Source organism: Phacochoerus africanus, chromosome 4 (genome assembly GCF_016906955.1).
Source record: "Phacochoerus africanus isolate WHEZ1 chromosome 4, ROS_Pafr_v1, whole genome shotgun sequence".
Taxonomy (NCBI): domain Eukaryota; kingdom Metazoa; phylum Chordata; class Mammalia; order Artiodactyla; family Suidae; genus Phacochoerus; species Phacochoerus africanus.
In genome coordinates this window covers 140,113,355-140,132,232 of record NC_062547.1, presented here as the reverse complement: position 1 = coordinate 140,132,232, position 18,878 = coordinate 140,113,355, and the positions used below count along the sequence as shown (strand labels likewise).

General features: G+C 39.7%; 1 protein-coding gene and 1 pseudogene across 1 annotated transcript in view; one reads left to right on the top strand and one right to left on the bottom strand.

Moving 5' to 3' along the window:
• NME5 (NME/NM23 family member 5) overlaps nucleotides 1-7,809 on the top strand; it is a 34,017-nt gene extending 26,208 nt beyond the window's left edge. Inside the window, exon 6 of the mRNA XM_047774498.1 lies at nucleotides 7,535-7,809. Within this exon, the coding sequence (XP_047630454.1) occupies nucleotides 7,535-7,618 (84 nt within the window). The 3' untranslated portion in view covers nucleotides 7,619-7,809. The remainder of the gene's footprint in view (nucleotides 1-7,534) is intronic.
• A 547-nt stretch (nucleotides 7,810-8,356) lies between these two features.
• LOC125124727 (high mobility group protein B1-like) lies at nucleotides 8,357-16,953 on the bottom strand (annotated as a pseudogene).
• Nucleotides 16,954-18,878: the final 1,925 nt, after the last annotated feature.

Sequence of the window (18,878 nt, the reverse complement as noted above, 5' to 3'; positions counted from 1 at the left end):
TGTTGCTGCAAATGGCATTTTTGTTATGGTGGAGTAGTATTCTATTGTATATATATGTACCTTATTTATTTATTTATTTATTTTTTGCTTTTTAGGGCCGCACCCGCAGCATATGGAGGTTCCCAGGCAAGGGGTTGAATCAGAGCTATAGCTGCTGGCGTACGCCACAGCAATGCCAGATCCGAGCTGTGACCTATACCACAGCTCACTGCAACATCCCCGATGCACTGAGCAAGGCCAGGGATTGAACCCGTGTCCTCAGGTACTATTCGTTTCTGCTGTGCCACAGCAGGAACTCCTGTACCACATTTTTTTATCCATCATCTCTTGATGGACATTTCCATTGTTTCCATGTCTTGGCTATTGTGAATAGTGCTGCTATGAACATTGGGGTGCATGTATCTTTGCATTATAGTTTTGTTGAGATATATGCCCAGGAGTGGGATTGCTGGCTCATAATAGTAACTCTGAGGACTCTCTATACTATTTTCCATAGTGACTGTACAAGTTTACATTCCCACCAACACTGTAGGAGGGTTCCTTTTTCTCTGCAGTCTTTCCAGCATTTGTTATTTGCAGACTTTCTAATGATGTCCATTCTGAGTGGTGTAAGGTAATAGTACTGCCTAGTAGTTTTGATTTGCATTTTTCTAATAATTAACAATGTTGAGCATCTTTTCATGTGCTTGTTGGCCATCTGTATGTCTTTTGAGAAATGTCTATTTAGTTTTTCTGCCCATTTTTCAATTAGGTTGTTTGGGTTTTTTGTTTTAAATTCTCTTTTTGTTAGTTCATTGTTAGTATGTAGAAGCACAACAAATTTTTGTATTAAATTTGTGTTATGTATTTTCACTGAATTCATTTATTACTTCTAATGTTTTTTAGGTGGTGTCTTTAGGATTTTCTCTATATAGTATCATGTCATCTTCAAACAGTGACAGTTTTACTTCCCCTTTCCTATTTGGGTTCCTTTTATTTATTTGTTTGTTCATTTTTTCTTTTTACAGCTGACCCTGTAGCATATGGAAGCTCCTAGGCCAGGGGTTGAATCAGAGCCATAGCCACTGCCCTATGCCGCAGCCATAGCACTGCCTGATCCAAGCCGCTTCTGTGACCCATGCCACAGCCTGTGGCAATGCTGGATCCCCAACCCACTTTGCGAGTCCAGACAATGAACCTGCATCTTCATGGACCCTTGTGTCAGGTTCTTAACCTGCTGAGCCACAACAGGAACTTCTATTTCTTTTTTTCCTTTTTTTTTTTTTGCCTGATTGCTGTGGCTAGGACTTTTAACACTATGCTGAATGAAAGTGGTAAAAGTGGACATTCTTTTTTTTTTAAGTGGGTAATCTTGTATGGTATTAGCTATGGGCTTGTCAAATAGGTCTTTATTAGTTTAGGTATATTCCCTCTATACCCATTTGGTTGAGTATTTTATTGTAAATCTATGTTGAATTTTGTGAACAGCTTTTTCTCCATCTATTGAGATGACCATATTGTTTTTATCTTCACTTTGTTAATGCGGTATATCACATTGATTTGCAGATATTGAACCATTGTTTGCATCCCTGGGATAAATCCCATTTGATCATGGTGCATGATTTTTTAAAAGATATTATTAAACTCAGTTTTCTAATGGTTTTCTTTCTTTCTCTTTCTTTCTTTCTTTTTTTTTTTTTTGGCTGCACCTGTGGCATACAGAAATTCCCAGGCCAGTGTTCAAACCCAGACCACAGCAGTGACAGCACCAGATCCTTAACGTCCTGAGCCATTAGGCACCTCTGATTTCTCTAATGTTTTGTTGAGGATTTTTGCATTTATATTCATTAGTGATACTGGCCTATACTCTTCTTTTGTTTTTGTTTGTTTTTGTCTTTTCGCCATTTCTTGGGCTGCTCCCACAGCACATGGAGGTTCCCAGGCTAGGGGTCTAATCGGTTGAATCGGAGCTGTAGCCACCGGGCTATGCCACAGCCACAGCAACACGGGATCCAAGCCACGTCTGCAACCTACACCACAGCTCACGGCAACGCCGGATCGTTAACCCACTGAGCAAGGGCAGGGACCGAACCCTCAACCTCATGGTTCCTAGTCGGATTCGTTAACCACTGCGCCACGACGGGAACTCCAATTATTATTATTATTATTTTGTCTTTTTTGCCTTTTCTAGGACCACTCCCGCAGCATGTGGAGGTTCCCAGGCTATATACTCTTCTTTTTAGGTGTTGTTTTTGTTTGGTTTTGGTGTCAGGGTAATGCTGACCTCAAAGAATGAGTTTGGAAGCATTTTTTTGTAATAGTTTGAGAAGGAAAGGTGTAAGAATTCTTTATATATTCGTTACATCAACCTTTGTCTTATTTGCTGCAAAAATATTTCCTTTTTTGTTTAACTTTTTGTTTTGCCTTTTAAGTAATATTTAATAAGTCAAACCTTGATTTTTTTTCTTATTGTTTTACTTTACCAAGTTTAGAAAGTTCTATCTTATGGAAAGTTTTGCTAAATATTCACTTCCGTTTTTTCTAGTTATTTTGTATTTAATTTTGCTCTGCATTTGGAATTTACTTTTGTATATATCATAGGAAGAAGATCTAAATTGATTTTTTTTTCTGACTAGTTGTCCTCATACATTAATTTATGAAGCCTCATTTATCACACATTCAAGTATATATCTGGGCATGTATTCCTTTACATGGGTCTGCATATTCTAACAGTACCACAATAAACAATTGCTTTTAACATTACTTTCAGTACTTTCATATATACTTAACAGTTTTTTTAGGTTTTTGGTGGTAAATATTAATAAGCTTTGCCATTTTATAATCACAAATGTTGCATAGTCATCATTACTACCTATTTCCAATTTTTTCATCATCCTTAACAGAAACTTTGTAACCAGTAACCAATAACTCCCCATTACCACCTTCCCCCAGTCTTCAGTAACCTCTAGTCCACTTTCTGTTTCCATGAATTTGCCTACTCTAGATATATATCATGTAAGTGGAATCATGTAATATTTGTTCATTTCATGCCTGGCTTATGCCACTTAGCATAACATTTTCAAAGTTTATCCATGTGGTAGCATTTGTATTAGAATTTCATTTCTGGAGTTCCCGTCGTGGTGCAGTGGTTAACGAATCCGACTAGGAACCATGAGGTTGAGGGTTCGGTCCCTGCCCTTGCTCAGTGGGTTAACGATCCGGCGTTGCCGTGAGCTGTGGTGTAGGTTGCAGATGCGGCTCGGATCTGGCGTTGCTGTGGCTCTGGTGTAGGCTGGTGGCTACGGCTCCGATTCAACCCCTAGCCTGGGAACCTCCATATGCCACAGGAGCGGCCCAAAGAAATAGCAAAAAGACGAAAAAAAAAAAAAGAATTTCATTTCTTTTTAGGATTTAATAATATTCGATTGTATGTATATATCAAATTTTTTTACCCATTCATCTCTTGATGGATACTTGGGTTTCTTTCCTTCTTTTTTTTTTTTTTTTTTGCTTTTTAGGGCAGCACCTGCGTCATACGGAAGTTCCCAGGCTAGGGGTCAAATTGGAGCTGCAGCTGCCTGCCTGCACCACAGCCACAGCAACTTGGGATCCGAGCTGCATCTGCAACCTATACCACAGCTCACAGCAACGCTAGATTGCCGACCCACTGAGCGCCTCCAGGGATCGAACCTGCATCCTCATGGATGCCAGTCAGATTGTTTCTGCTGCACCACAGCAGGAACTCCTTGGGTTGTTTCTACCTTCTGGCTATTGTACATAATTTTGCAGTGAACATTGGTGTATAAGTATCTCTTTGAGTATCTGTTTTCATTTCTTAGGGCTATATACCTAAGAATGGATTTTCTAAGTAACTCTAAGTTTAGCTTTTTGAGTAACCACTAAACTGTTTTTCATAGCAGTTACACCATTTTACATTCCTGCTAGCTATGTATGAGTGTTTCAATTTCTCTGTGTCCTGGCTAACACTTGTTTTTTTCTGTTGTGTTTGGCTTTTTTTTTTTTTTTGGCTGCTTCTGTGGTATACAGAAGTTCCTGGACCAGGGATCAAACCCATGCCATAGCAGCAACTTCAGCCATAGTAGTGACAATGCTAGATCCTTAACCGCTGAGCCACAGCAGTGACAATGCTAGATTCTTAACTGCTAGGCTGCCAGGGAACTCTTTCTTTTGTCTTTGTATTGCTGATGGTAACCATCCTTTTAGTTGTGAAATGGCCTATCATTGTAGTTTTGATTTGCATTTCCCTAGTGACATGTTGAACATCTTTTCATGTGCTTCCTAGGATTTACAGCAATATTTTTAAAATTTTGGTGCATAAGTTAATTAAATTTATTCCTAGATTTTTTCCAAGGCTACTATAAATGAAAGTGATTTAATTTTCTTTTTGAATCATTCATTGCTGATATAAAGATACATAAATGATTTTTGTATATTGATCTTATAACCTATAATTTTGCTATATTCATATTTATTTTTTTCCTTTCAGTGGATCCTTAACCCACTGCACTGGGCCAGGGATCAAATTGGTGCCTCCATAGAGACAGGCTGGATCATTAACCCACTGTGCCACAGTGGTAACCCCTGCCATACTCATTTAATAGCTCTAGTAGCTTTCTTAGATTCTTCGGGATTTTACTATATAGGTATATCATGGAAATATTGCAGGCTAGTTTCCAGACCACCACAACTTAGCAAGTATTGCAGTAAAGCAAGTTACAAACATTTTTTGGTTTCCCAATTTATATAAAAGTTATGTTGGGGAGTTCCCTTCATGGCTCAGTGGTTAACAAACCCAACTAGGATCCAGTCGCTGGCCTTGCTCGGTGGGTTAAGGATCCGGCATTGCCGTGAGCTGTGGCGTAGATCACAGACGCAGCTTGGATCTGGCGTTGCTGTGGCTGCGACACAGGCCAGCAGCTGCAGCTCCAATTCAACCCCTAGCCTGGGAACCTCCATCTGCCATGGGTGCAGACCTAAAAAGCACACACACAAAAAAGGTATGTTGAATGGAGTTCCTGCTGTGGTGCAGTGGGATCGGTGGCATCTCTGGAGTGCCAGGATGCAGGCATTTCCGGAGCTGTAGCCTAGGTTGCAAGTGCGGCTCAGATCTGATCCCTGGCCCAGGAACACCATTTGCCGAAGGGTGGCTGAAAAAAAAAAAATTCTTTGAAAAAAGTTATGTTGGCATTCCTGCTGTGGCACATTGGGTTAAAAATCCAACTGCCAGAGTTCCCGTCATGGCACAGCAGAAACAAATCCAACTAGGAACCATGAGGTTTCAGTTTCAATCCCTGACCTCACTTGGTGAGTTAAGGATCTGGTGTTGCTGTGAGCTGTGGTGTAGGTTGCAGACGTAGCTCAGATCTGATGTGGCTGTGGCTGTGGCTGTGGCCAGCAGCTGTAGCTCCAATTAGACCCCTAGCCTGAGAAACTTCGTATGCTGCAGGTGCAGCCCTAAAAAGCAAAATAAATAAATAAATAAAAATCCAACTGCAGCAGCTCATGTTGCTGCAGAGGCACAGGTTTAATCCCTGGTCTGGCGCAGTGGGTTAAAGATCTGGTGCTGCCATGGCTGTGGTGTAGGTCGCAGCTGTGGCTCAGATTCAATCCCTGGCCCAGTAACTTCCATATGCTTCATGTGTGACCATTACAAAAATAAAAATGTTATAAGGAGTTCCCATTGTGGCTCAGCAGATTAAGAACCTGACATACTGTCTGTGAGGATGTGTGTTTGATCCCTGGCCTCACTCAGTGGGTTAAGGATCCAGTGTTGCCACAAACTGCCGTATAGGTCATAGATGCAGCTCGGATCTGGCATTGCTGTGGCTCTGGTGTAGGCTGGCAGCTGCAGCTCTGATTCACCTTCTAGCCTGCAAACTTCCATATGCCACAGGTATGGCTATTAAAAAAAAAATTATGGGAGTTCCCGTCGTGGCGCAGTGGTTAACGAATCCAACTAGGAACCATGAGGTTGCGGGTTCGGTCCCTGGCCTTGCTCAGTGGGTTAACGATCCTGCATTGCCGTGAGCTGTGGTGTAGGTTGCAGATGTGGCTCGGATCCCGCGTTGCTGTGGCTCTGGCATAGGCTGGAGGCTACAGCTCCAATTAGACCCCTAGCCTGGGAACCTCCATATGCCGCGGGAGTGGCCCAAGAAACGGCAAAAAGACAAAAAGACCAAAAAAAAAAAAAAATTATGTTTATACTATACTATAGTCTATTAAGTGTACAATAATGTTATATCTTTAAAAACAGTGAATATACCTTAATTTTATTTGTTTTTAATTGACATATAGTTGATTTATAATGTTCAATGTTGTGTTCGTTTCAAGTGTACAGCAAAATGATTGAGTATACACACATACATGTATACATGTACACACATATATATTCTTTTCCAGATTCTTTTCCCCTTATAAGTTATTACAAAATATTGAGCATAGTTCCCTGTGCTATACAGTAGGCTGCTGTTAGTTATCTCTTTTATATATGGTACTGTTATACCTTAATTTTAAGATACTTTGTTGCTGGACTTCCCATTATGGCTCAATGGGTTAAGAACCTGACATAGTCTCTGTGAGGATGCAGGTTTGATCCCTGGCCTCACTCAGTATGTTAAGGATCCACAAAGCTGCGGCATAGGTTGCAAATCCAGCTCAGATCTGGTATTGCTTAGGCTGCATCTGCAGTTCTCATTTGACCCTGGCCCAGGAACTTCCATATGCTGCAGGTGTGGCTATAGAAAGAAACAAACAAAAAACTTTATTGCTAAAAAAATGCTAACCGTCATCTGAGCCTTTGATAAGTCATAATTTTTTTTTCTTTTTAGGGCCACACCTGCAGCATATGGAGGTTCTTAGGCTAGGGGCAAATTGGAGCTGTAGCTACTGGCCTAAGCCACAGTCAGAGCAATGCCAGATCCGAGCCTTGTCTGTGACCTCACCACAGCACCCAGCAATGCCAGATCCTTAACCCACTGAGTGAAGCTTTGGATCTAACCTGCTTCCTCATGGCTAGTAGTCAGATTTGTTTCCACTGAACCACAACAGGAACTGCAAATCGATTTCTTTGCAATAGTAACATCAAAGATCGCTGATCATAGACCATCATAACAAATATAATAATGAAAAGGCTTGAAATATTGTGAGAATTACCGAAATATGACAAGAAGACATGAAGTGAGCAAATACTCTTGGAAAAGTGGTGCTGATAACCTTGCTCAATGCAGAGTTGCCAAAAACTTTCAATTCGTTAAAAAAAAATATATATATGCAGCATCTTCCAAGTGCACTCAACCAAGGTATGTCTGTATATAAGGTCATGTCATCTTTGAATGGACAGTTTTACTTTCCTTTCAAATTTGGATCTATAGTTGACAGTCTTGTCAACAGTAATGTAAACTTACTGTTTCAGTTTTTGCGGGTCATTTTCTTATTATTGTTAAAGTGATTTTGGAAACTGTTTAGGTTTTAAATTAATATAGTTTATATTGAAGAAAATATTTATGTTTATTAACTTAAGTTTTTTTTCCCATAGATTTGGCTAGCTGATTGGCTGCTGAAAAATAATCCCAACAAACCTAAACTTTGTCATCATCCAATTGTAGAAGAATCTCATTAAAGCCCTTGAAGAACAATTCACGAACTCTCTTAATATAAAAGGCATGCTTCTACTTAAGAAAAAAGTAATTCCTAAGGGTTTAAGTAACTGCATGTGAAATAAATTATTTCTTAAAAATAAATTTTATAAGAACAAATGTATTTTGTGAAGCAGATCACACTAAGGTAAAATAGAGGCTTAGGGTATGATTTCATTTTTTATTTTTCAGCCACACCTGTGGCAGGCTGAAGTTCCTGGACCAGGGGTCAAACTTGTGCCACAGCAGTGACAGCACCAGATCTTTAAGCACTAGACCACTAGAAAACTCCTGTGTTTTTTTCTAAGAACATTATATTAGAAGCATTTAAAATGTCAACGAAACAACTGCAACTTTTTATTTTTGTGACTGCAGAGAGATATTCAGTTATGAGAACAATTAATTCATGTAAGATGCATCAGAAACAACCGAAGATAATTAAACTACCATTCCCATACATAACTGTGCATCAACAAGAACCTTCTTTAAATTTGTCTGCCAATTTACAACCCCCAAAATGTAGTAGGCAAGGTTAGTAGCTATTGAAAATACCACCAGGCCAGGGCTAGCTAAAGAAGTATTTGGTAGTATGTTAACTATACAAAAAAACACACTACAGAATTTAAAAACAAGTCTTGCATAGCTTTACATTTCTTTCTTTTTTTTTCTTTAAAAAGAGTGAATTGTGTATAGGCAGGTTAAATGCTTTTGGACAAGGAAAAACTAGAACAAATTGATTTGTCATCATCCTCTTCATCTTTCTTCTTTTCCTTCTTTTTCAGCCTTGATGACTCCCTTTTTTGCCACATATTTTTTGTTCAACTCGGCACTCTTCTTTTCATGAGGCTGATTGTCATCCGCAGCAGTGTTGTTCCACATTTCTCCCAGTCTTTGTTTTTTTGGCCATACCTGTGACATGAAGTTCCCTGCCAGGGGATGAATCTGTGCCACAGAAGCGACCTGAGCCACAACAGTGACAATGCCATGTTCTTAACCCACTGAGCCACCGGGAAACTCCTATCCCAGTTTTTTTTTTTTTTTTTTTCCCTTCCACAACGCCAATGGGTGGGCAGGGATGTTCTCCTTTGATTTGAGGGCAGAACAAGAAAAAGACTGAAGGCTACCTCTTGGGTCCAGTGGGGTCCTTGACTTTCTTTTTTGTTTCTTTAGGAGGACCATAGTTTTGTATTTCTCTTTTATAAGGGTCTTGTCTGCCTTTGCTATGTCTTGGAAGTTTTCTTTTTCTTTAATTGACATTGTCTTCCATCTCTCTGAGCACTTTTTAGAGAACTCCGAGAAGGTGACTGAAGCATCTGGGTACTACTTGTGCTCCTCCTGGCAAGTTTGTACAAAGAATGCATATGATGATACTGCTCAGTCTCTTAGAATATCCTTTCCCATGTTTAGTTATTTTTAGTTTTTTTTTTTTTTTTTTTTTTTGCTCTGTGAGTCACAGAGTCATAAATTGCCCATCTGGTTCTCACTTGCCCTGGTGCTATTTCTGTGGAGCTCAATGTATTGGAATGGTTATTGATTTAGGATATGATTTTAACAGTGATGGAACATTAAGTCATAGAATAGAAGAAGTAATGTTGAGATATAGCATTAAGTAATATCTAATGTAAGATATTGCTTATTATTTTTTGAGAGGTAAGATGTGGAATTGTATTTTATTTTTAATTTATTATTATTATTATTATTATTATTGCTTTTTAGGGTCACACTAGGGGCAAATAGAAGTTCCCAGGCTAGGGGTCCAATCAGAGCTGTAGCCACTGGCCTACACCACAGCCACAGAAATGCCAGATCTGAGCCACATCTGCGACCTACACCACAGCTCACGGCAACGCCAGATCCTTAACCTACTGAGCAAGGCCAGGGATCAAACCTGCCACCTCATGGTTACTACTCGGATTCATTTCCACTGCTCCACAACAGGAACTCCTATTTTGTTTTGTTTTGTTTTATGTATTTTGGCCACACCTGCAACATATGGAAGTTCCTGGGCCAGGGATCCAACCCAAGCTGCAGCTGAGACCTACACCACAGCTGGGGCAATGCTGAGTTCTTAACCTACTGCACCATAGCAGTATCTCCAAGACATGGAATTTTCCCTAGCCTGTATTCTATATCTAAATGCATGATTAATGCATAGTTCAGACAGTTTAAAAAGTGTAAGTATATACATACTGGTTTCCTACGCTTTCCAATTGTAGAACATTCCTGTGAAACATTTCATAAGCTGAAAGGGTGTAAAGTATAGACATAATTAGCTTAGTACACGTCTTGGTAACAGATGCAAAAAGTACATTGAGATAAGGCCCGGATACAGATACAATTCAAAACTGTGGTGGCCTGATTTTAGGATGCTGAGTATAATTTCCTAGGAAGGATGTTAGTGTTGCTACTCTTGTAGCTTGGTGTGCACACTGCCTCTGAATTGGCAAAACAAAGGCTGAGTTCTATTTTCCCTTTTTGCCTTTTTTCATAAAAGCAAAAATCTCTTTGTATTTCTTTTGGTTAGTGAAAACATATATGAATGTAGATCTTTTGTAAAAGCAAAGTGGCATCAAGTCAACTTTCAAAAAAGGGGATACCTATGTTTAGTATAATAAAAATGGTTAGAACTGGGTTATACTTTCAACCAGTCATATATATAACTATTTCTTCAGCATAAATAAGTGCCCTCGAAGGGTGACCAGACAATAGGGTGACAACTCATTACTGGTTGTATCTCTGAAAGTCCTACATCCTGGGAGGCTCCTTAGTCTTGGGCAAAATGGAATGATTGGTCACTCTACCAAAGTCCTTAGGTTATATTTCCTGGTTATGTTTTTGTGATGAATTACTAGTTTCCAAAAACTGAAAAATTCTGTTATTAAATCTTAATTTAAAAAATATATACAATTATAAACCACCTTGTTTTTGGCCACACCCATGGCATGCAGAAGTTCCCAGGCCAGGGATTGAACTCACACCACTGCAGTGACCAGAGCTACAGCAGGGACAATGCCAGGTCCTTAACCCACTGAGCCACCAGGAAATTCTTCTCAACACTTCCCTGGCCCTGGAACTTCTTCATGTAGCAGGTGCAGCCCCCCCTCAGAAAAAAAGTGGAAATGGGGAAGAACTTTCTAGTGTCTGAAAGAGACTAAGATAATTTAGCCAAAAGCAAAGAGTAGATCTTGACTGGATACTAGTTTTAAAAAAATCTGTAAAAGACCTTTGGGGGCCAATTAAGGAGATTTAGATATTAACTACATATTAAATGGTATTAGGGAATAATTGCTAAATTACAAAGGGTCAAAATGATATGGCTGTTAGAGGGAATGTCGTTATGTTTAGGTGATACATTATAAAATATTTAAGGGTGAATTTTTTGATGTTTCCAACTTATTTTCAAATGGTTAAGCAAGAAGGAAATATTTTTATACATGTGTAGATAAAGTTAGAAAAATATTAACAAATTGTTTAGGTGGTGGACACCCAAGAGTTCACTGAACTATTCAACTTTTCTATGCTTTAAAACTTTTCACAAATGAAATTGGGGAAAAAAGATCTGTTATCATCATAATCTGGTGGTCAATTTTTCACATCGTTGATAGGGAAACATTCATATCTTATATAGCTTTCGATCTGATACAAAATGAAATATACTAATCATCTATGATGTGTTCTCGCCAAATGTGCACCTTAAAATTATCAAGCTGTTAGGTCAAATTTCTAGCTTGTAGTTACAGGATAATGTGATCATGTAAAGGACACCATAAATCAACAAAAATTTCCAAGATGTGATGTTCTGTGGGACAGCTGCCCCAGCCTTTCTTCAAATTGGTTTCATGAGAAAATGGACTGTTTTAGATTAAAAGAGATGTAAGATATGTAATCAGAATCAATACTTGTTTCTAGATTGAGCCCTCACTTAGGCAGACAAACTGCAACGGACATTTTTTGAGACACCTGAGAAGATTGGAATCTAGACTGAGTATTAGATGAGATGAAAACATAATATCTTGCAAGGTAAAGATTAACTGAAAAAATGTTACAAAGCAATATGTAAAGTGTGATCTCACATTGATAAAGAAGTACCTGTATGTGTGGAATGAGATGCAGAAGGATGCCTACTCAAGAGTTATTATATAATCTCTGGAATGGTGGGATACGCTTTTAATTTTTGTATAGCTTGGTTTTTTGTTGGGTTTTTTTTTTTTGGTGTATCTGTTGTTTTTTAATTTTCATATAGCTGTATGTACACTTTTTTACAGTGTGCATGTTACTGCTTTTGTCTTTTTTTTTTAACTTTTAAAAAGATAAATATCTTAATGGTCGTCAATATTAAAAGGGTTGGCAACACTTCTCTCTCTCTCTCTCTTTTTTTTTCCCCTTCCTGTGGCTGCACCCACAGCATGCAGAAATTCCTGGGCCAGGAGTTCCCGTCATGGCTCAGTGGAAACGAATCTGACTTGTATCCATGGGGACACAGGTTCGATCCCTGGCCTCGCTCAGTGGGATGAGGATCCAGCTTTGCTGTCAGATGTGGTGTAGATCGCAGATGCGGCTTGGATCCAACATTGCTGTGCCTCTGGCATAGGCTGTAGCTACAGCTCCAATTCGACCCCTAGCCTGGGAACTTCCACATGCTATGGATGCAGCCCTAAAAAGACAAAAACAAAAAAGAAAAGAAATTCCTGAGCCAGGGACTAAACCCTTGCCAGCAGCCCCCTGAGCCATTGCAGTGACAAGGCTAGATCCTTAACCTGCTGTACCACAAGAGAATTCTAACACTTCCTTATTAATAGACTATCCTTAAACTCTCTATGATCAAGATGTTTTGCAAGTTCTCAGTCCTGGTGTTTATCTAAGTTTTTGGACATATTCCTCCTGGAACTGGTATGCTCACAGTCTTCCTTCCTTCCTTCCTTTCTTCTTTTTTGCCTTTTACGGCTGCACTCACAGCATACAGAAGTTCATAAGCTAGGGGTCAAATTGGAGCCACAGCTGCCAGCCTACACCACAGCCACAGCAACAAGGGATCCAAGCCACATTTGCAACCTACACCACAGCTCACAGCAATGCTGGGTCCTTAACCCACTGAGTAAGGCCAGGGATTGAACCTGAGTCCTCATGGATACTAGTTGGGTTCGTTACCACTGAGCCATCATGGGAACTCCAGCTCACTCTGTTTCAAAACACCTTCAGCATCAGTGTTGGAAAGACAAAGTAAAATCTTAAAAACAAAGAAATAATGGATGACCATATTTTGAGGAATGGCCAAGAACATATAGGAAACGACAACGTTTTTGTCATTTCCAGCACAAGAGCCGCCTTTTATGTAGAAAAGAGGTAGCATTGTGCATGCAGAGAAGGTCTATACTGGAAGTCAGCTTCAGTCTCCAGACCTGACATTTGATTTTTTTTTAAGTGGAAGAGAGGAGTTCCCACTGTGGTGTAGTGGGGTAGGAATCCTACTGCAAAGTGGTCAGGTCACTGTGGAGATGTGGGTTCAACCCCCTGCCCAGCAGTGGATTAAAGGATCTGGTGTTGCCACAGCTGCAACCTAGGTCACAGCTTCTGCTCAGATTCAGTCCCTGGCCCTGGAACTTCCATATGCTGCAGGTATAGCCATTAAAAAAAAAAAAAAAAAAATGGAGGAGGAATTCCCTGGTGGCCTAGGGTTTAAGGATCTGGCATTTTCACTGCTGTGGCTTTTGGGTCACTGCTATGCTTTGAAAGTGTCATAGATACTTTTGTGTTGCAGTTCCCGTCGTGGCGCAGTGGTTAACGAATCCGACTAGGAACCATGAGGTTGCGGGTTCGATCTCTGGCCTTGCTCAGTGGGTCAAGGAGCTGGTGTTGCTGTGAGCTGTGGTGTGGGTTGCAGACACAGCTTGGATCTGGTGGACCAGTGGCTACAGCTCTGATTAGACCCCTAGCCTGGAAACCTCCACATGCCGCAGGAGCTGCTCAAGAAAACACGTGCGCGCACACACACACACAAAAAGATACTTTTGTGAAGCACTTTCCCATCTCAGAAATACTGCCACTTCTCTCTTGTAGTTAACTCTATGTAAGTACTATTTAGAGGATTTCCTGTTGTGGGTCAGTGGGTTAAAAATCTAGTATCTACGAGGATGCAGATTCGATCCCTGGCCTTGCTCGGTGGGTTAAGGGATCCGGCATTGCCCCACGAGCTACAGTGTAGGTCACAGACATACCTCAGATCTGGTGTTGCTGTGGCTGTGGTGCAGGCCAGCAGCTGCAGCTCCAATTAGACCCCTAGCCCGGGAATTTCCACATGTCCTGGGTGTGGCCCTAAAAAGCCGAAAAAGAAAAGAGAAAAAGAGAACTATTTAGGAATTCTCTTGCGGCAAGGCGGTTTAGGGATCTGGCATTGTCACTGCAACAGCTCCGGTCACTACTATGGTGTGGGTTCAATCCCTGGCCCAGGAATTTCCCTCATGCTGTGGGCATGGCCAAAAAACAAATAAAAAACTAAGTTTAGATTTTTCGTTCAGAGGTGGCTCGGTTCTTCTTTGTCTGCTACTTCTTTGTCTTCAGGTGCTTTTCTTGGGTCCTTCATTTTGTGAGTCCCCTGACTCATAACATTCACTTTGCTAACTTTACACCTTTAATTTAAGATCCATAATGACTTTCCAAAGTTAATTCCATCTCAAAAAGTGCTTGGCTTATGAGCCTTTAACAGGGAAGTTGACTTCTAAAGTAGAGTCCAGTGATTTCTAGCAATTGCAGATAAAGATTGCAAGGGAAATAGCTTTCTCCCACCGCACCGAAAGACATGACCAAAAAAAAAAAATCGTTGTAGAAGAGTCAAACATAGCTTTCCTATTAAATTAATTAGACCCTTTATTCCATCGGAAAGGGGAGACGACTAAATAATATAATGTTCTATGTTTCTTTCCTGTTTGCTTCCAAAGTGACCCAGAAAGTTCTCTCCCCCCCATCCAAGTCAAGGGCTGATGACACTGCTGTGATTGATGCCTTTTGTTCCCAGACCAAATTGTTTTTTATAGCTCACCCCCTGCCAGCACTTTCCAAAGTGCCACTGCCATCAGCTCCAGAGGGAGCCCCTTCCTCAGGCTTCCTGACCAGCAGCTGCACTGTGATGGCAGGGAGCTTGGAATGGGAGGAGAAAGCAGCTTGCAGACAAATGGGCAGCTAATCCGAACAACAGCCCATCACTAGAACCATAAAAAATTCCTCCCCCCCCCCACTTGCCTCATCTGCATTTCTTGGCTGAGGTGCCGATGGAATGCTCCTTGGAAAAGTTATGGCTTCACATGGTCTATCAAGGTAACCTCACATTTCTCCCCACCCTTTTTTCCTTTCTCAAAACAATTCTGCTTAGTTAGCCCAATATTGTTAAATCACTAGACCTTACAGACAGTAAAAGCACATTAAGGGAATGTTATGAACGACTTTATGCTAATAAATTGTGACAAATTAGATGAAATAGAGTTCTTTACAGACACAACTGCGAACAATGTGTCAACATAAACCACAATTTCTGGATCCTTCTTTAAACATCATTGTTCTTAACATGATCTTAACATTATTTTTAACAATTTCTTAATATCTTCTTAACAACATGATCTTCCTAATATCATTATTTGCATCTCTCAGTGTCCAGCTTTTTAATTTTGAAGCAGCGCTACTGAATTTACTTAGTATTCTCAACCATTCTATTAAGATCTGGTTACTACTTGACAGAACTCTGTAAATCAACTATAGTGGAAAAAATAAAAATCATTTTTAAAAAAAGATCTGCACATGTTTTCTAATGCTGGGATAGAGGAGGTTAAGCTATTTGATAAGAATAAGCATCTTGGGGGTTAGTAAATCTTATCTGAAGTCTTATTTTAATCAGGTTTTAAAATCCTAATCCTTCTGGGTGGCCTTTATGTTGGGGCCAGAAAGACAGCCTCTCTGGTCTTTATCTAGTGTTCCTAGTCCTTGCCAATGTGAGAACTTTTCAAAGAGCCTTTAACATATATATGTGGTTAGAGCCTCTTGCACCATAAAATGATTAGACACGGACAAATATAAAACAATCAGTATACAATGAGGTTGAAGCTTTGGAAACAAGCACATCCTTTTCAATAGTGCTTGCTTTTTTATAATGTGTCATTTAGCAAATGGACTGTGAAGAATTAGTCATGCCCAACTTCTGACCATCTGATGGCTGGCTACAGACTAAACACCCCAGATGAAAATTTTTAGACTTTTCAGCTTCAATCTTTAAAAGTTCAATTAAAATGCTATCTCTACTAGGATCCCCAAATTTTAGAATAACTTGTTTGCTCCTTTCAGAGATACAAGTTTAATACATAAGTAGCAAACCACTATGAGTTCCCTCTTGCCTCTCAGAGATGGTTTGAGAAAATGGAATATTTGAAACCATCTTTATCTTTGTGGTGAGAAACACAATACACTAAATTAAGTCAAAATGTAATAGTGTTAGGCCAATTGATGAAATCACATTGTCAACATTCCCTTTTCTTTTGCTAATACGTAGGACCCAGCCTGAACACACTTTTGTGTGTAGGGAGCCAGACCCTTTGTCTAGCTTCCTGTAGGTCTGGGTGCCCTCAACTCTTCAGTCCTCAGCTCTTGAGTGGTTACCTTGGTCTGAGGCCTGACCCTTCGCCATTTGAGTTGGCTTTTCACTGGCTTCCATGCTCTTGCATCTTCTTAGGATATTTTTCTTCCTTTTCACAGCTGTTATTTTAGAAGTCACTTCATCATTTTTTTTTCTTTTTTTTTTTCTTTTCAGGTCCACAACTGTGGCATATGCAAGTTCCCTGGGTAGGGGTGGAATTGGAGTTGCAGCTGCCAGCCTACACAACAGCCACAGCAACACCAGATCCAAACTGCATCACCGCAGCTGCAGCATAGGTCACAGATGCGGCCTGGATCAGATCCCTAACCAGGGAACTCCATATGCTGTGTGGCAGTCAAGACAGAAAGAAGGAAGAAGAAAAAAAGCAGTGTGCTGATATGTTTTCTTTCTGTTCTACTGCATCAGGGGATTCAAGTTGAATAGACATTGTCCTTATCAAAAAACAGGTTTCTTTCTTCCATGGACAGCTAGGTTTGAAATTAATTTTCACTGCATTGTGACAATCAACAAATAATTGCTGAGTGTCTTGTATATATATGTAAGATGCTGGAAAAATATTTCATGTTTGTCCCTCCAGCATTCAGGGCTCTCACAGACTGGTCAATGCTTATCTTTCAAAACCTATCTCCCCAGAACCTTGTCTGCTCTAGCTAGAGCAATCTGTTTGCTCACCTTGCTCATTCTTAACTCTATATTTGATCTTCCTTTACTCTGCTCTCACACATGACAAACATCTCCTAACTTTTTTATGCTTATACAATTCCTAGCCTAGGAGACAATTTCTTAATATTTTGCTGTAATATACACTTGTCTCTTGTGCCTATGAACTACTCATGCTTAATTTCTGACTTCTCTGGCACTTAATATACTCCTTTAATGTACTAGACAATGTAGTGAAATGGTTTAGGATTTGGCCTTTGGAAATAGCAAAAGAGTTTTGTATTATAACTCCATGACTTCCTAGCTTTGTGACCGGGGAAAAATTGCTTAACCTCTTGGAGTCTGTTTCCTCATCTCTAAACTGGGGATAATGATAGTAACTACCTTACAGGGTTGTTGTAAGGATTAAATGTGATAATATATGTTTAAGTACCTAACAGTGCCTGGTGACGCAGAGTAAGCACTCAGTTAATGTTAGCTGTTAGTATTTACCTCATGCCTTTTTAAATTTTTATTTTACTAATTTATTTTTTGTCTTTATAGGGCCGCATCTGTGGCATATGCAAGTTCCCAGGCTAGGGGTCCAATTGGAGCCATAGCTGCCAGCCTACACCACAACCACAGCAACACCACATCTGAGTCTCATCTGTGACCTACCCCACAGCTCACGGCAATGCCAGATTCTTAACCCATTCATTGAGTGAGGCCAGGGATTGAACCTGTGTCTTCATAGATGCTAATTGCGTTTGTTACCACTGAGCCACAATGGGAACTCCCTTATGTCTTTTTTTAAAAAAAACTTATTTATATATGGATTATGTTCCCATCATTAACGGAAGGATTACTGTCTTTTGTTACCTATTATATGCCAAGTACTGTGCTAAGCACTTTAACTTATTTAATTCTCACAGCAATCATGAGGTTAAGGTGATTGATTTTAGAGTTCATAATCTGGGAATTATTAGAGCCAGAGTTTTGAACTTAATTCTATTTGGCTCTAAAGCCCTTCCGTTACTTCACTGTGCTTTTTCCTCTTAGGGCCAACTAAGTGTTGTATGCAAACGAAGTTCATTCATTTAATAGATTTATTGTGTATAAATAACTTGGGGCTTTACCCAGTTTATGTGTTTGCTTTTTTGTGACCTACAATCATAGGTTCTCTTCCTTCTTCACTCAGAAAGTACTTCCAAATCCCTTTTCATTCTCCATTTTACTAAAGGCACTAATATCTTTATTTACATTTAACCACTAGATGTTCTTACTCATCTGCTTAAAACAAAGCTTTTCTAATTAATTTTAAACCACCTAATCCAACCCCTTTATTTATCGTTGGAGAAAGAGGCTCAGGGTAGTTAAGAGACATGCCCAAGTTCACGAGTGAAGTTAATGGCTGATGATCTATGTTCCTGGCTTAGACCTGGAGTGCTATTCATTATGTCAGGATCCCCTTGAAGAAGAAGCACTTAAAAATATTATTGAAAAAATCAGTTAAAAACTTCCACCTGCTATCTCATTTGTGGTGGTAATTTAATAGTAAATCCTTTTTGAATATAATGTGCAAATAATCTTCCTTCAGCACAAAATTCAAATTAGTGAAATCTAATCATAACACTATATACATGAAGAGTATCTGACTATTGCTGTTTTACAGACTACATGTTTCTAGAAACTAGAAGTGGTACTTTTTTTTTGGCCACACCTGCAGGCCAGGGATCAAACCCATGCTACAGTAGTGACCGAAGCTGCTACAGTGGCAATCACTGAATCCTTAACCCACTTCACCACAAGAGAACTCCAAGAAGTGGTTCTAATTTATTCTGTATGACAGTTGGCATAGACATCTCATGAAGGCCAGAAATGTCAGCATAGAGAAACTTAGAGGCTTAGAATAGAATTTTAGAATTTGAACAAAAATTTTGTGAATATCTAATGCAATCTAATCAAAT